The sequence below is a fragment of the Dendrobates tinctorius genome, unplaced genomic scaffold (assembly GCF_039654945.1).
Source record: "Dendrobates tinctorius isolate UK_male_01 unplaced genomic scaffold, ASM3965494v1 ptg000107l, whole genome shotgun sequence".
NCBI lineage: Eukaryota > Metazoa > Chordata > Amphibia > Anura > Dendrobatidae > Dendrobates > Dendrobates tinctorius.
This window is the reverse complement of record NW_027361775.1, coordinates 49,248,273-49,267,690: the sequence shown is the minus strand read 5'-3', so window position 1 is coordinate 49,267,690 and position 19,418 is coordinate 49,248,273. Positions and strand designations below refer to the sequence as shown.

General features: G+C 42.7%; 1 protein-coding gene across 1 annotated transcript in view; it reads right to left on the bottom strand.

Moving 5' to 3' along the window:
• Nucleotides 1-6,076: 6,076 nt before the first annotated feature.
• Nucleotides 6,077-19,418, bottom strand: part of CCDC50 (coiled-coil domain containing 50) — a 35,236-nt gene continuing 21,894 nt past the window's right edge. The window contains exons 3-5 of the mRNA XM_073589433.1: nt 12,705-12,834; nt 10,121-10,211; nt 6,077-6,247 (exon numbers count right to left, since the gene is read on the bottom strand). Of these exons, the coding sequence (XP_073445534.1) occupies nt 6,092-6,247; nt 10,121-10,211; nt 12,705-12,834 (377 nt within the window). The 3' untranslated portion in view covers nt 6,077-6,091. The remainder of the gene's footprint in view (nt 6,248-10,120; nt 10,212-12,704; nt 12,835-19,418) is intronic.

Below are 19,418 nucleotides of genomic sequence, written 5' to 3'. Positions count from 1 at the left end.
TCTCACATGCAAGTTTATGGGTGCAAGAAAAAAAAAAAACGACACCACACGGACAATCAATGTGACTTGCGAGAAATACGCAAGCATTGTCCTCATTTCAGCCCATTGAGCCATTAAATTCAATGAGGAAAATCTGTGAGAAATGTAAAGTCATACGGATGTCACATGGATACACTGATGCGAGAAAATCGCATCATCGCATTGCAAATGGATTATATATGGAGAACATTGGTGCAATGCTCGGCTGAGAAAATCGGACCGATTTTTCATATGGCAAGTGTGACTCCGGCTTTAGGCCAGTGTTTACACTGGACAGGGAGGTCAGGGACCCATCCGATTCATGAGATTACCTTGACGGGCTCACATTATTTGGCCAAATTTTGTGCAACGCTTCTCGTGTATTTTTCCTAAATTTCTAAAGCCATTTTGCTATTCACATTGACATGTTTTAACACGATTGAGTGCAACCATTTTCCTACAGTCAGATATGGATAACGCTGAAACTCATCATTTCAGAGAAAACCATTTTAAAAGCCTACTGTGATTATAGAAGCGATATGGCTAGTTCATCATGGCCCCTGGCTGATTACCCCTGGAGATCCACAGGTCTCTTCTATGTGAGTAGATCACATCAAAACAATAGGGATGCTCACAGGTCATGACGTTGTAGATAAAAGGACATCCTTGTCATGTAAGATTGTTAATATCAATGTCTATTAACAATATTCTCCTTATTTTTTGCAAGAGCCCAAAAAAAAAAAAATAAATAAATCGAAATTACTATATAATTTTACACATACGGTACATAATCATTGTAGATTTACATAGTGTAATATATTCTTTATAACAGCATTCTTAGGAGGTATTTTATCATATTTTGTAGTGCATTGAAGGCTTAAAGGGGTCATCCAGGACAGTTTAATTTGTTTTACTATGGGCTTAAGAATTAGCAGGCCGGTAGTTGCCAACTACTTTCTTTTTGCACCCAGTACAACCTCAGCCGATAAAGTGCAGTTCTAGGACCACTCCAGCTGGCGGTAAGCTGGTTCCACTGACATGTCGGGAAAGCAGCAGCTCCCCGCATCCTGAGGGAAGGCAGCACTCAATCAGCATGACGTCAGCAGTCCCACCCCGTCGATAGAGCAGCCCAGAAGAAGAGCTGCTCTGATGACATGGAGCAGCTGAAGCGCTGGCAGGAGTGGTCCATGACTGCTCCGAGCTGGGTAGAAGCTGCATACAGATAGTTGCGAACTGACTATTACAGTTTTTGTTTCTTAAATAAAATAGGATAACAATAAATATTCTTGCAACACCTTCAGAACTGGAAACTTTCTACATTTTCTTAGAAAGTTGTCTTGTGACAGAGGTCTCTGTTTTGGTGGGATTTTAAACTATTTATTAACTGTAGGAGAGACCAGTCAACCGTTTGGCGTTTTCACTGAATTTTCTAAGCTTAAGGTTTTTTTTTTGTTTTTTTTTTATAATTTGTTCCCCCCCTCCCCCTTTATTTGTGCCTTTTTCCTCAGTTTTTGGTTACGGTACTTTTTTCAGCATCTTCTTAGTGTTTCCAATGACTTGAATTGTCTAGTATGGAGTGTCTTCCTAATGGCAAACGCCTGAAAAATGGGCAGATTTAGGAGTCTCCGAAAGCCCGAAGTGCTTTAAAAGACACTCCAGGCTGAACATATGAATAGCAAGTAGTTTCTCCACAGATATGCATATGAAGATTTGAGCATTTTGGGAGCACTTTTTCTAGCATTTCAATGAGCAGAGATGCTCAAAAAAGCTGGTTAAAAGACAATGTGAACATAAACTAAGGGGTAAGCGTGAAATACCACTGAAAACTGAATGGGTCAAATTTTTTCACCCCTTTCTTTCAAGGCAATTTTGTGCCCCCCCTTTCCTTCGGCCAATAGCCATAACTCATTTTTCTATAGACATTTTTTGTGGGACAAGTAGTATTTTTGAATGAATGACACCATTCACTTCATTATGTGATGCACTGGAACATGGGAAAAAAAATCCAAGTGCGGGCAAAATTGCAACAAAAAAAACAAAACAGTTTTTTAATTTACAGTGTTCACTATACAGTACTGTATGAGAGCTTGTTTTTTTGAGTGCTAATCAGACATTTTCATTGATCCCATTTTGGGTAAGTACAGAGCTGTGCAAACTGAACCTGCAGGCACCATGCTTTCACTCACTGTCCGTCCGCCGTCACTATTATCTGCATCCTCAGGATGCAGACAATGGTGAATACATTGATGGAGAACAGAGATGCTGGCTCCTCCTTCCACCAATCAGCAGGTGCATCTGAGACAGAAGACACGATGACGTCAATCTGCGGTATGGAGAGTCAGTGCACAGGAGATCGGAGCAGAGTGCTGGGGGAACAAGATTTTTTTTTTTTTTTTTATTCCATATGTGTACGGAATGTTTACATATGTATAGGGACAACCATGTTGGGTCTTATACTGCATTCAGGGGTCTATATGGGGGGCAGATATTGTATATAGTAGGCTATGTGGACTATACAGTATATGTATATAGAGGGCTTTGTGGGGCTCATACTTTATTTAAAAAGCTATGTGGGGGCTCATTCTGTATAGAGGGGCTACGTGGGTGTTTGTATGCAAGTGGCTATGTGGGGACTCATACTGTAAGCAAGGGGCCATGTGAGGGCACATATGCTATATGCTGTGTATGGGGTCTCATGCTGTATATAGAGGTTAAGTGGGGTCTCACACTGTATAGAGGAGCTATGTGGGGGCTCATACTATATAGAGGAGGCTGTGTGTCAGTTCATAGAGAGGTGTTAGCATACAAATTGTTCAATATTAATTGATATTTTAAATTGCTATTAATTGTAATATGTTACTATTAACAATGAGTAGAGTTAATTTCGGCCTATTGGTTCAGCCCTCCACAACAGTCACGGCCTCTCATGTGGCCTCTCGGGAAAATTAATTGCCCACCTCTGGGTAAATACAGTGGTTTTGATCACCTCTTACTGGATATTTTTGCAGTGTTGTAACTACTGAAAACCTGCCGGAATCTAGCAGTCACAGTACCAGCATTAGAGGCATGGGGGTCTTCAGTAGTCCATTAGCTGTCATGGTAACGGATTGGCACACCACAATTAAAAAAACATATAATTTCATCAGGAAAAGTTAGGCAACTTCTTTCTATTCATCTGTGGGCAGTCCGCATGCATTTTTTTTTTTTTTTTTTTACAGCAGCAGATAAGAAACTGTATATGGCCAGGTAGATTATGTTACAGAATTGCAATGTATCTGTAAATAAACAGATGTTACAATGTGGCTCCGTATACCATGAGACTTGTTTTGCGTACCTGTAGACTTGAATTGGCGTGACTCATCTGATTTATGAAAAAACTAGTGCACGCTGCAATTTTTCTTGCATGCAGTTTTGGTCAGTGGGTACAGCTCTGGCAAAAAGTAAGAGACCACTGCACAGTTTTATAAAAATCAGCTTGTCTACATGTCTGACAGCTATTCCCTTCCAAGTGTCAGTTGAATTCCAACCAGAGTACATCTCATTCTACTTAATGTGCTTCTGATTAGGTGATCACCTGATCCAAATCTTATTTAATGAAGGAAAGTATGAAAAAAAACCCTGCTGTGGCGTTCACAATCCTCTTGCAGTGGGACAAGCTGGATGGCAAAACAAGTGCTAGTAATATCCCAAAAGTAATAGGAATGAAAAACTTTTAACCATGCCACAGGAGTTGAAAAGAAAAGTTTTGAGTGAGGAAAACAAGGGCTCAATTCTGGCTTTACTAGCAGAGGGATAAAGGGTTGTCTCCATCCTTAAAATTTCTAAGACAGCAGTCCATTACAACAAGGTCAAGCAGCAGACAATGGGGACAACGAAGCTACAGACCGGCAGAGGGCGAATACGAGTTCAAGTTTCACTCATCAACCGCAGGATGACATCAAGTGACCTACAAAAGGGATGGCAAATGGCAGCTGGGGTGAAGTGCACGGCAAGAACAATTCTTAACAGGCTCCTAGAGGCAGGGCTCAAGTCATGTAAAGGTAGAAAAAAAGCCTTTCATCAATGAGCAAAGGAGAGCCAGGCTGAAGTTTGTCAAAGACCATAAGGATTGGACCATAGAGGACTGGAGTAAGGTAATCTCTGAGTCTAATTTTCAGCTTTGCCCAACACCTGGTTGTCTAATAGTTAGATGGAGACCTAGAGAGGCGTACAAGCCACAGTGTCTTGCACCCACTGTGAAACCTCTGAAATGTAATCAAGAGGAAGATAGACAGTCACAAGCCATCAAACAAAGAAGAACTGCTTAATTTTTGTACCAGGAGTGGCACCAGTGTGAAATACTGGTGGAAAGCATGCCAAGACGCATGAAAGCTGTGATTAAAAATCATGGTTATTCTACAAAATATTGTTTTCTGAACTCTTTCTGAGTTTAAACATTAGTATTGTTCTTTCAAAATGATTATGTACTTGTTTTCTTAGCATTATTTTAGGTCTGCAAGCACTGCTTTTTTTTGTTATTTTGACCATTTCTCATTTTCTGAAGATACAAAATTCAGTGCTTGGAAAATTGAAGACATGTGGTCAGCAGTTTATAGAATAAAAGAGCAATTTACATTTAACTCAAAAATATACCTATAAAGAGAAAAATCAGACAATCTGAAAATTTTGCAGTGGTCTCTTAGACTTTGGCCAGAGCTGTATATTCTTTGAAAAGTGTATTACGGGCACTAAGGCAGATGACTTCCTGTACCGAGCACAACTGACCAAAGCAACATACTGGCCATAGTTTACTAGAAAAACCACAGCAGATCTGAATAGGAAATAAGACACGAGCTCTACCGCTAAAGATACATGTACGGCAGTCAGGGGTGGCTGAGGACAGAGGCCAATCTTACGTGAGCATGGTGTATCTGAGCAGTAGAAGAGTACATTGGCATTGATACAACTTCATAAATTAACCTCTGTAAAAAAAGGGATTTTATTATACACAGAATGCTGGGATTCCAAGGGTTTTTCAAAAAGAGTTTGTCAACAGATTACACAATACAAACTGCAGAAACTGCATATAAAGTGGTACAAATTTCAGACTGGATTATGCAGCTATTGTCACATGAATTTTCAAAGTTCACCAGCCTCATCAGGTACCAAAAATCTATTACGGTATGCAGCTTGTATTGCTTACCTTATACGAATTTTGGAGTTTACACTGAATTCACACTTTTGGCTCTACAGTCAGATTAAAAGTGGATTGATCATTTAATTTATCTTTATTACATTTGTAAAAGGTTAAAATCAGGTATATTCTGCACATGACCGTGCCTGATCGTCAGCCCAAAAGGTACTATAACTACCTACTACATACCAACATACAGAACACCTTTGTAAGACATTATCTGGTGGCGACTGTAAACCCAAGAGGCACAGGATGGTTCCATCACTGCTTCCTATACCTTGAAGTTTTTACAATGTAGTAACTAATCTATCTCCTAAGGCAGCGTTTCTCAACTCCAGTCCTCAAGACCCACCATCAGGTCACGTTTTGAGGATTTCTTTAGTATTGCACAGATGATTGAAATTAATGCTTGAAATTATCAACTGTGCAATATTAAGAATATACTGAAAACGTGACCTGCAGGTGGGTCTTGAGGACTGGAGATGAGAAACGCTGCCCTAAGGTTACATGGAATCCCAACAAGCTGCCGATGCCAACTAATTAGAAGAAATCTCGGACTACCAGAAACATACCTAAAACGGTACAGCAATGTGTATATATAAAGCAATGCTCCTGCTATGTATACATCACAGTTTTGGGTGGTAGATACGCTGCACCAGACTTGCAGCTGCAGAGATTTTTTGCAAGGCTAGAATTATATTTAAAAGGTTAATAATTCAACTTTAAGCTAGATCTTAGCACTGCAGACACCATCTAAGATAATGGAAATAATGGATGTACAGCTTGAAGGGGAATTCTAGCTGATCAATTAATGCTTAGTTTAGAGGGTTCATCTGCAGGTCCCGTTTTCTGGGGACATGCCTCCACTAGATTTGTTATATATTCTTTTGGTATGTTGCTTTAAATGGACATTTTTTTGTTAGCCCTTTTAATTATGTTATGTATATAAAGCATTGTACCTTCATGATCTGGATAAGAAGGGTTCTCTGGGCTCCGTGGCGGATAATGTTTCTTTCTCCGTTTTTCTTCTCTTTCTTGCAATATTCGAGCAATATCCTGGAAAGGAAAAATGGCCGTGTTAGCTTAGACCATGTTCACAAATTGCTTTTTTTGTTGCTTTTTTCTGCAGCTGAAAACAGATCTCCTGGCAGTAAAAATAAAGCTGTAGAGGTAAGACAGGTTTTGCTGGCTATTTTTGATGCGTTTTTCAGGATCCCAAAGTTCAGCTTTGCTTCCACCACAGAAACATGAACAATGCAAGACATATGCGAAACCATAAAACATTTTTTGGAAAGAAAGAGCAATCTGATCAAATTATTTAGTGGAAAAGGATTTGAAAGTGTGAAAAAAAAAATAATGACTTCTGAACAAAAAGGTTCATATGAATTCATGAAAAGAAGCACAATTGCACATAGCCATTGAAGTTGATCGGGCATTGTTCAATTCCACACATTGGTAGGACATGGTTTACTTCACACATTGGGTCAGCAACTGAGTTGGTCAGACATTGTTGACTTGAACTCTTTTAAACACACACACAAAAAAAAAAAAAGCATAAAAAGCCATCCCACCAATGTCAAGGTGTACAGGAGTGTGGGATGGTCTTAATCTCTAATATTAAAAACTTATCATGCATCATAGTAATGTCCTGTGTGAATAAGGGCTCAGCAGGACCGGATCCCAAACATGAACACACAGCTAGTGGGGAGCTTTTTAAATGTAATATCCAGCTCAAAAGGAAGGGGGGCTAGGAACCGAAAGAGTTCTTGTCAGCCCTTATTCACACAAGACATTACTATGACGCATGGTAAAGTTGTAATATTAGAGGTTAGGACCATCTCGAACTTGCGTACACTTTGATGTTGGTGGGATGGCTTTTATGCTTTTTTTTTTTTTAATCAAGAACACATTGTTTAACAAAGTCCCTAATGTTACTCATATGCACTTTTGCTTGTACTTATTTACTTACAGCAGGGTATATGTTCATTTGGTTTCTGTCTTGGGTTTTGTCATATCATTAATTTAATTAAACTGTACGAATACTACCAGCCATGCTCATCTGTGAACACCAAGACATCTTGGTTTAAGCTTGGGGGGGGGGGGATAAAATGTGTTTCACATCATGCTGTACCTGCTAATTTCACTAAAACACTGCAAATGTTTTTTTTCTTTTTACATTTACTCATTTCTGTCTATGGGTGGAAAAAAAACACTGAAAGACCTGACATGCTGCTGTTTTTGAATGAAGTCGCAGTTTTCCCCAAGTCCGTCAGGAAGGAAAAAAAAAGGGTGTGCACGAAATTTCTGAAATCTTATAGCGTATGATGGTACTGTAAAAGGGAACTTTTAATTTGCATTAAAATGAACGCAGAAAAATGCAACATGTGAATATAGCCTTAGGCTGCTTTTACACTTACCGTAAAAGCAGCCTGCAAAAATTTCACGTTGGGCCGTACGGCCGTGAGGGCTGTGTTTGCGGCCGTGATAAAAGATTGAGCTTTCTCGATCTTTTATACAGCGTACGGACATGGCCCTCATTGTAAATCAATGGGGCCGAAAAAACAAACGGAAATTTGTTTTTGCTGCGCACCGTGACGTCCAGTTTTTCCCTATACTATTTCCATAATATAAAAAAAAAAGCGGCAAAACTTTTTTTGAGGTTCGTTATTGTGGCAGACCACAAAAAAAATGCGGCGATACGGGACGTAATAACAGACCACAAAAAATGCGTTAAGTGTAAAAGTAGCCTTAGTTTTCCTATGTGTGTGTAAAACAAGAATATAATGTAATATAGTATGTCATCGTAGAACGAACAAGTTTATGTAGTAAGCACATCCTCTCTCCTCTACATCTGTAAATCAATCTAATTAATGAAACTTCAATGCACGGGACCGGTCATTGACCTCAGCCCTGAGCAGTGTGCCGACCTAATCACTGTCAATCAGATGTGCTATACTGATGATAGCTAATCACTACCCAACACCCAGGCTGCTGGGATTCTGCATTCAGAAGCCATTGATAGAGAATATAGCGGTCTAATGAAAAAGAAATACCAGATGCTTTACCAGCAAGTCATGTGTCATGATCCCAGTGCAGGTTTTGACCTGCACGTCAGGGGTTAATTATTGTGGCCTCTTTTTGGTTCAGGGAGAGCTTCTTATAGCCCTGGGAAACTCCAATCCCCGTCAGTTATACTTTTGCCTTTGGCCGAGTGTGTTGACCCCTGTGTGCCTGTTCGTTGTCTTCTAGCTTGCTTATATGGTTCTGACCCGGTTCTGTCCCCCGTTGTGAGTTTGCTTGTTGATTCTGTACTGCGCTACCCTCTCTGTGTAGGACTCCTTGCCTGTGACCTGACTATTCTTTGCAGCTATCTCCGTGTATGACTCATTGGCTACGTCCTGACTCCCCATTCTGTCTATCCTCTGGTTTTGTCGTGCTTTGACCCCAGCCTGTCTATGCCCCTTGGTAACTTTGTCCCGTAGTTACCCTGCTAGGAGTTTTCCTGTAGCTCCTAGCTCTCTGAGGTTTAGGCCATGCCCCCAGCAGTCACGTGCTTTAGGTCCTGCTGGTCTGAAGCACGCACCTTCTCTGTTGCTGCCCGCTCCACAGGTATCGCCGAGCAGAGTTTGTCTTACTCAGGACACGCGCACTGGGTCAGTGAGCAAGTGCAGTGCGGTGTTCCTGACATCATGAAGTCCTGTTCTAATGGCAGGGCAGCGACCTAACAAAATTATAGATACCTGGCACATTGCCTAGGTACAAATACATGGCAAGATACCAAGTACACATGCCTGGATGAAAGATCCATTTCAGACAAAAGAAATCTCAGGTAGGTTTCCAGAAGTTCTCTGTTCTCCACAGCTTATTGGGTCATTAGAAAAATGAGTAGTATGACCCCATACGGACATACATACATACATACACACCTAAATGTTATAGCAACTCAAGCTTTGTGTGTCATGTGAGGAAGAGAAACCCATGGGGCTTAAATGCTGCAGTCCGTGATCGATAGCAGCCCTGATCTATGATGTTAGCTGGCATCTGCCTTGTGTGAAGTGAGCTCCAAACATCCTGACATGCTCCAGTGCGCTTGACCAGTAAAACACATTTTATTAGAAACATTAATGGGTGACAATAGTGGAATCGCGATCCAAATATTTCTTTAGGTGCTTGTCACATCTATACACCACATGCTTTGTGTCCTCTGGGGATACAGAAAGTGAAATGCCCCATTTCTAAAAACGTTGCCTACTAATGGTCACCATAAAGATCTCGGGGGCACTCCATTGACATTAGGCTTACTGTAACCACTCTTTGGAAACAATATTTATTAACTATGTGTGAACCAAACCAACGGATCTAAACAAATAACGACATACAGTATTGATTCCAATAAATGCATGTCCCAGCAACAGAGGAATAAGCTGCCCATCACAACATTACAATGTTCTGGAGATATTCCATAAAAGTCTTGAACGCATTATATGGATGACATATACTTAAGCTAGGTCATCGATATCAGATTGGTGGGGGTGCGGCACTCGGCAGCCCTCCCCCCAGCTAAACCGCTATTGCCGGCCTTGGCCAGTTATAATCAGTCGCTGAGCAGCACAGCGCCATCAACTGGATAGTGGCCTCAGCTGGGTATAGCACATCTGCCTCCATTTGAATTGATTACAATCGATCACAAACTGCCGCCACCAGGAACCGCTGATTACCGTGGGCGGGGGGATCCATCGGATATTGAAGACCTATCCTAAGGCTAGGTCATCAATATACAAGTACTGGAAATCATATTTAACCCTGATAAACTAGTGCAACAATCATTCCTTGTAAATTTGTTTCCATCTTTCTTGGAGCTTTTTAAAAACATCCGATTTGACAATGAAACAAACCTCATTCTGTTCTATGTTTTCTGAGCCCACTGACCTCATCCTTCTCCTCCTGCAGACGCTTGCGCTCTGCTTCAATCACCAGCTTTTCTTGAATTTCCTGAGCAATTTCACCATCTAGAAGTTCACTGAGACACCAATAAAAGATTAAAGTCAATGTTTTATAGGCATTAATCCAGTAAATACACAAAACATGGTTGAAGATGGACATCACTACTGGTGACCATCCGGTCCTACACCATTACATGGCTTAGTGACAGAACTCATGAGACACAACCATTGTTACCTTCACATTAGGCCATATCAGCCAGCCAAGATGTAAACCTACAGGTGTATGTGTGCAACGACTTACATAAAAGACATTTTTTGTGGAGGCTTAAGGGGTTTACTATAGTTTCTGAAAATAAAAAAACATTACCTTTTAAAAAGGGATTGTCCACTACTAGGACAATCCCATCTTGATCTAAGTGTTTGGAGCCGATTACCAAAAAAAACAAAAACACTTTACTCACGTCCCGTGCCGATGCCGCTCCAGCACTCGTGCAGTTATGACATGTGACCCCGGCACCCAATCAGAGCTTGCGTCACTGTCTCCGCCTTCGGATGTATTGATCATCAAAAGGAAGTGAGTATTCAGCAGCAGACCTGACTTCCTGCTGATGTTACGAATGCGCAGACAGTGATGCAAGCTCTGATAGGCCAAATGAGAGCCTGATGCCCTAACAACTGCACAAGAACCCTGGAAACACGAGCGCAGACAACAATGGAACGGTGCAGGCACAGGAGGCGAGTATAAGGCTTTTTATTTTAATTGGGGCCAAACATTTAGATCAAGAAGGGATTGCCTAGTAGTGGACAACCTCTTTAATTCCTTCTTCAATCCAAATGTGAGGCTTCGGTTGTCTTTCTTGCATCTAAGTGATGCCAAGGGTCATCAATATTAGGGCCATTTTTACCTATTATGAAGCCAGGTGTCATTGCCAAATGTTTAAATGATAGAATTTTGTTTCAAGAACTGGCTGCTACTTTTATATTGATGACCAATCCTCCGTACAGGCACATATCAGATCATAGGGGGTTGGACAACTAGTGTCCCCACCTATCTGCTGTTCTCAATGCTAAATATCAGCAGTTGCGGATCTGAAGGCACTGTGTGTTGGCCGCTATTGGATACTGCTAATCTGCTCCTATTCATTAGGATAAGGGCAGATCTGCAGCATCTGGAAGCTGCCACTACACAACTACTAACATCTGGTGGCTGCCACCGGAAAACAGCTGATCGGTTATGTGGTCACTGATTTAATAATGATGACCTATCCTAGAATAATCTATGAATAGAAAAGTAGGGGAGCAACCCCTTTAAAGAAGCAAGAAAGTCTCCAAAGTTTAAATGAGGAACCCCAGAAAAGTCAGACTTTGGAATAAGTAATAAGTCACGTTCAGTACAAAAGTAAAATGTGACTTAAGTTTTACTGTAAAAAAACACAGATTTTAAGAGCAACAATGACAGATTGATTACAAGCAATTGTAAAATGAACAATAAGACACAAAAAGTTCTAATAAACAGTTATTATGCCTTCAGCGGTTCAGACTTTGGTGATTATGCCAAGAAAGCTGAACAACATTTAATTCCAAATGTTTCCACAGTTCTTTGGGCCAATACGCGATTCAGGAATCTGATGAAAGATATAGTAAGTTAGAGATGGTGAACCCTAGTTAGATTTGGACAACCCGAACCATCGGGCGCAGTTGTGATCTCTGGCAGCTGGATGGGTGCTCTGACTCCACGTGTTAGCCAACAGCATCTGCAGTCATTCTTTTCATTAGCTGACCTGGCGCAACATCACATTCGTTATCCTACAACAATGATTTGCTGGAGTGGTGAGACATCAAAGAACTGCAGCGCTATCAGGCAAAAAGGCAGCTCTCTGAACTCCGGTCCAGCAGCCAGAGATTACCGTTGTGGCAGACGGATCGGGTCCTGCGATTTGATTTGCATTAACTGTAGAGATAGTTTGAGGAATAAATGACCTTTGTAAATACTAAGATTTCTTATATAACAATATGTACAAAAAGTTACTTCAATCTCAGAAAATACAGGATGTAAAGAGTAGCAGATCCTCAATATAGTCCATAAATGTCTGATAGATGCAGGTTGTACTCACGGACCTGCATCTATCGCAAACATGGCTCTTAAGGTACTGTCACACTTAGCGATGTACCAGCGATCCCGGGGATCGCTACTTACCTGTCACACTAGGCGATCCTGCGTCCTCCCGCCCGGCTCCACGCGTCGCTCGTCCTCACAGCAGGAAGCGCCGCAGGAAGCTGACGACGAGAAACAGTCCTGAACGTTCTCGCGCGATCAGCGATAACCAGCGGGGGAGCCGGTCGTAGGTAAGTATCAGACACAGAGATATCGCTAGCAATATCGCTATAACGTCACTAGTTATAGCGATATTGCTAGCGATATCTCTTAGTGGGACATGCCCTTTACACTGCTGAAAAGGAAGAGAAAAATTTACATTTTATCCACTTCTGCTGTGGTTGGTTTGCCATAATTGGAAGTAGTGACTGTAGTGTGTGCTAACTAGTACCAGATACAGCTATGGGTTACTCACCGTTCATCGTGACGGTGTTTGATCTTCACTTGTGCTCTGATGTCCTCTTCCTCCTGAAGCTGTTTGGCCACTTGTAGGTCATGTTTCACCAAGCGGTTCCTCTGTACGTTTGTGGCAAGATGATGTTCAACTAGAGACAATTAACATTTACCAGTAATTAAAAAATATATAATGGTCTTCCTGTAGAAAATATTTGTCTGTGGATCAGTTTGTTATAAAATAAGAAAGCGCATTTTATTCACCATCCTTGGGTCCATCCCAGAGCTGTTCCTGCTCGATATTGGCTGAGGAGTTGACATTGGCTGTCTATACAATCGCATGCGTGTAGACAGACCACCACTTTAGAGCCATTGAGCTCACCGATTGGCTGCAGCGCTGCTAATGTGACGTCAGCACTGCAGCAATTACCAGACACAGGAAGTAGCTCCAGAGAATAAGTGGTGGACCCAGGAAGGGCGAGTAACAAGCAATTCATTTTTGTATAACAAAATGTAGCAGGAGACGAATATTTTCTGAAAGAGGGCAACCCATGTAAAAGGGAACAGTCACTAGGCTTTTTCTATGTATTCTGAGAGCAGCTTGGTGCAGTTTTTTTCTAAAATCACTTTTATATGCTGCAGATCTAGCAGTTCTCTGAATGTGGAGCTCTGTATAACCCCACTGATAGACAGCTTTCTGCCTATTCACAGTGTACAAAGAAAGCCATCAGTGGTGGGGGCAGGGTAACAGAGCTCATGAATATGGAAGACTACATGGCAGCAGGTTTACTAGTCCTCTAGTGATCATCTCCTGATGACATCTGCCCTTATACTACAATGTTCTAAGACTAAGGGCAGAGACAGACTGCCGTATTTCTCGTGCGAGAATCACATCGTAAAACTTGCACTGGCTGACGGCTCTCCTGACCTGAGCTTGACAGCTGCATAGTAATCCATCACGCTGTCATGCTCCGGTCAGGAGAGGTGCCGGCCAGACCGCTCAGTGCGATGCGATTATCGCACAAGAAATACGGCAGTGTGACTCCAGCCTAAGGGGTAAAAACCTGCGGACAGATTCCCTTAACCTCATGCATCTGATAAAATTGCATTCCCTCATTTTCCTCATGTAACCAGTTTCTAATCTTATGTATGATAAATATAATGCTGTCAAACTTGATAATACAATGAATACTATGCTACAATAAAAGTCAAATCTCATGACATTTCGTCCCTTACGTACGTACTTACTTTGTCCCCAGGACTGCTGTGTCTCAGTAGCAGAGTACTTGGAAGCAGTAAGAGTGGGAAGAATATAAATCCTCCCATGAGGAATCCTTCCATATGGGAGGAATACAAATGAAAACTAGATTTGCCTTGGACTTAAATGGGTGTTCCAATCTCCAAGATCCTATCGCAATATGTAGTAGAAATTACAATGATAAGAATTACCTCCATTTAGAAATGTAGTATAGTTCTTCTCCATGAGCAAGGCATCGCAGTGGCTTAGGCTAGTTTCACACTAGCGTTTATTCCACGCAGCGCACGGCATCGCTAAGCCCCGCCCCCTGCCCGCCCCATCCAGTCATCGCCCCCTACTATCGCACATGGACCCTTGCGATCTGCGCACCCCATCTTTAGCATAGGGTGTGCAGATCGTGTGCTGGCCGGGCGCTAGTAGGATTTTGGTGTGCGCTGCACACTTTTGAAGGTGCACCGAAATGCAACATGCTGTGTTCGGCGCACACGGGCGCACCTTCAAAAGTGCGCAGCGCACGCCAAAATCCTACTAGCGCACGGCCAGCACACGATCTGCGCACTCTATGCTAAAGATAGGGTGCGCAGATCGCAAGCGTCCATGTGCGATAGTAGGCGGTGATGACCGGATGGGGCGGGGCTTAGCGGCACCGTGCACTGCGTGGAATAAACGCTAGTGTGAAACTAGCCTTACATATCCATGTTTACAACCACTCTTTAGAGTTAATAATAATAAATTTTATTTCTATAGCGCCGACACATTCCGCAGCACTTTACATTTCAGAGGGGATTTGTACAGACAATAGACATTACAGCATAACAATAATCACATACAGTAGATTATAACAAATACCAAGAGGAATGAGGGCCCTGCTCGCAAGCTTACAGTCTATGAGGAAAGAGGTAGACACGAAAGGTGGGTGGTAACAGTTGCCCTGATTGTATGGACCAGCCATAATGTTAGGTGTGTAACAGTACAGACACAGAGGGCTAATAGATGCATAAAGCATTTGGGAACATGATGCTGGGAACCTGGTTATGGTAAAACTTTTGGCTGTGCCACACAGGGATAGATTAGGTTAATGTGTTGAGGCGGTAGGCCAGTCTGAATAAGTGCGTTTTCAGGACACGAGTTAGAGTTAGCCATTAGTGGTGATAACTACGCTACTGCAATGCCCTGCACATGGGGTAAGCGACATAGCAAAATCAGAAGAACTATACTACATTTCTAAGGCCAGTTTCACATTTGTGGTTGTGTCCGCAGCGTTTTGTCCGCATCCACCCGCATGAGTACCTATCTTTAACATGGTGTACGCATGGACATGCGTTTGCATGCGTGCAGGAGTGCGGCGTGGCGCGGAAAATGCAACGAGTACGGACGCTTGCGTAAGAAATGCGTCTAAACAACGCATTACAGTCTATGGGAACGCAGGAGTACGCAAGGACATGCGTACACTTGCTTTATCTGAGTAAACAAGTCCAGGAACTGGTTTAAGCCACCCCCCAAACAAAGATATATAAAAAGAAGTTGTGGGCATTGGCAGTCCATTACTCTACCGACTGGGAACCGAAGGACCTCTGCATCTGTGAAGAAACAACTTTGGATAATGTGAGTATAAAAGTGAATGTCTGTCCTTTTTTCTCTCTTTAGTATGTATTAATTTCTGTCTCTTTTTCTGGCAGCATGTCTTCTTCATTGTCTTCTGAGCGCTCTGGCCCTGAACGTGCTGGACGGGAAAGTGAAGAGAGTACATTCCCTACTGATTGGTAAGCATTCTCTGTCACATATACACATGTGGCATAATCTTTTTTTCTTTTTCAGAACACTTCTTCCACTGCAGTGGAGGGAGAGCAGGACCAGCCAGCACACGTTCGGGTGGCAAGAGGGCGTGTAAGTATACTTAACTGATTTTATTTTATTTTTTTCCCGACTGCACTATTCTTGCCTGTTTTTTTTTTTTTTTTTAATTCTTCACTTTGCTTCTTTCTTCCCTTTTTTGTCTTGACTACTATTCTTGTCTTTTTTTTTCCTTGACTTTACTTATTCTTGCCTGTTTTCTGTATCTCTTGTTTTCTTTCATTTTTTTTTTTTTTCTTTCCAACATTAATGTCTCTTTTCTAGGTTCCACAACGGGATGAAGACCTGATTGACAATGACCTCCTCATTTCCCTGGTCGAGGAGCGAGTCTTGTTGTGGGACACCTGGGTCCAGCAGCACTCGGACAACGTGGTGATCCGGTGGCTGTGGAATGAGGTGGCCCGAGCGATGATGGATGGCTGGGAAAACACCACGTCATGGGTCCGTAAGTATTTCAATGTTGTGTGATGCAGCAGTGACCTTGGCCCGGATCACACAACTGTGTGTGATCCGATAAACTTCTGTGAGTTTCTCACATCACACACAGTTGTGTGATCCCGGCCGAAAGTGAATTGTCTAAAAAAATTATTTTTTCCCCACAGTGAACAAAGTCAGAACCCGTTGGCGTTCGATGAAGGATCGCTTCAACAAGGACCTTCGTCAGGAAGCCAGGTTCGCAGTGTTGCTGCAGCAAGTATGAGAAAATATGATAAATATCACCACATGCTGTCATTTTTGAGACCGGTCCTTGCCCAGAGAACATAAGTATTTTTGGGGTGTGTTGGATTGTGTTGTATTCCCTAATCTGTATTTTTCTATTCCACAGGAGTTTGCGCTTTTACTATTGTAAATTTTTGGTACTAATGTTTTTCTCTTCTTTTCACAGAACCTGGAGCAGCACCTTCATCGAACAGCCACGGACCCGTCCCAGTCATCCACTAACGAAGCAGCAAGTTGACCGGCAACACAGACTGGTCCATCAGGTGTTCCCCTGTCCCAGGGCTCTACCACTGGTTTTTCGGGGCATTCCCACCAGCGGCAGAAGGCCTCGGACAGGACACTCATGCCCGAGTTCATTCACTTGAGCTCGATCTTCCAGAATGGCCTCAAGGCGCTGGGAGACGAACTGGAAAGTGGTTTCCACCATATTACTACACTTTTCCAGGATATCAACCGACGCCTTGACCATCTGAAAGCCGATCTCTAGAGACCAGCACATCATTTTTTTTTTAATCAAATAGAACAGGGCATGTCAGAACACCTTACTCGTGATCTCCAGCTCGATGTCATGCAGGCCTGCAATGCTGCTTACATGCAGGCTATGCAGCAGACTCGATACTTGCAGCAGTCAGTGGTGGCATTTCCGCCTGTGCCAATACTGACACACTTGACCTCAATACCGATTTCTGCTGTATACCACTGCATGGCCACCACTATTCCAAGCCCTGCTGGACACCACTACGGCGCCACCACCATGCCGAGTGCTGCTGAACAGTCCACCACCATGCAGAGTGCTGCTCCTGCTTGGACCTCCTCCTCCACCACCAACATGCCGCCGCCGCAGCAGCAGCTACAGGATCCTGCCAGACCGTCCACCAGCACCAGGCTGCAGCAGCAGCTACAGGATCCTTCCAGGCCATCCACCAGCACCATGCCACCAAAAGACACCACGCCAATGCTCCCCAGAAGACACCACCGCAGAACACAGGACAGGGAGAAAAAAAAAAAAAAAAACACACACACACACACACACACACACACACAAACGGACTCTCGCACTCCCTCCCCCCTCACCTCCCAATGTGTCTTTTGTCTAATTTGTCTCTCCCTTACAGTGTGTCTGTCCCATCCCATGCCTCTACTCACATCCCTGACCCCACTAGTTTCGCTTTCCCTGCAACCCCTTAGTCGTTTTTACCCAGTCACAGCTCCACACCCCCCAGTTCCCTTACTTTTCCCCCTCAAGTCAACGCAGAATTTTTTCTCTTAATAAATTTGTGGGGGTTCTTGGGCGCAAGCAGTGCTTGCTAATTTTTTTTTTTTTGTTTGTTAAATAAATTTGAGTTTTTTTGCCCCTACTAGAGAATTCAGGTTGCGCAAAACCCAGCATCCTGAATTAACCATTTCTGACACCTGGCCTGGTGAGTATAGATATGCCTTGTATTACAGCTCCATCGCCTCTTCCGGCTTCATCCAATAGATACTGCAGACTTAAAACACGCCGGATCGAATCAGACGTCACCTACCATTGCACTGACATCATAAGTGGGTTTGAGTGGATTTATAAAGACAGAAGGCACTCGGTACAGGTAGCAATACAGGTTTTTTTTATTTACACCAAACATTACAGGAACATTTTAACAGTACAGGTACATACACAAATACAACAGAACATTTTATTACACCATTTCATCTTGTCATGCCACACGTCCGATATCAGAAACAAAGTAGGCAACAAATTGGTCCCTCATTTGGGCAACTTCAACTGTTGACCGCAGAGGGTGATGATGGTAATCTGGCAATGGGTTTGAAACAGGTTCATAAAGTTCAATGTTCGGTCGCTCTTTAGCCATTATGTAGTTATGCAGAACCACACCGGCTTTGACAACCTCATCGACTGTCTCCAGTTTTAGACTAATGGCTGTTCCAAGAATGCGCCATTTGGAGACAAGAATCCCAAACGTACACTCAACAGTTCTTCATGCCCTGGTCAGTCTGTAATTAAAAAATGGCTCCTTGGACACGACCAAGCAAATCCCGGAAGGTCTCTTAAGACATCCTGGTATATTCCACAAATTTCTCCGGGTTGGCATGGAGCTCGCTATATAGGGTGTGGAAGGCTCCACTGCTCTCCCGGACTTCGATAATGCCGATGCCGTCTTCTCCGTATTTCTCTGTTGCTCACAAGCAAACGCAATAAACAGCTTTATATCCAAATCCAGGTTGAAATAAAAACTCTCCATGCGAAGATCCATCGTGACGCAGGATACAGGAGCAAAATCTGAAGATTTCATCTGTACAAGGGGTCTATATAAAGAAATCCCATGACACACGCCCATTGGTGTCCCATTGATGGTGTCTGTTATCTTGGATTTTTCTCCTGGAAAATTTTTCACCTTTAGAACGTATGCGCATAAAAAACGCAAGACGCATGCAAACGCTGCAATTTTTTGACCGTATACGTAAGCTGATGCGGATAAAAAAACCACGCTGCGTTGGCATGCTTTTTTTGTGCGTTTGCCGTTGCGGACGATACGCTATGGATTCAACCGCAAATGTGAAACTAGTCTAATTGGAGGTATTAATATTCTTATTATTATACCTACTACATATTGGGATGGGATCTTGGAGATGGGAGTACCCTCTTAAGCCCTGCCCCCATTAGAGTTAGTCAGGTCCAACAAACTTTTTTTTTTTTTTTACATAGAAATCTTTTTCTTTTTTTTTTTTTTAATGCGACTGACCTAGACAACCCTTTCTTAAATGCTGTAGTGCCCCATGTAAAATAATTAACACACACCCCTTACACTCCTCTTCATTGGCACCGCGCCTCCCAATGATCGGGACCTTGTGATGCCATAAGTGTGCTGCAACCCATCAGTGGCCGCCAACGAACTGCAGGTC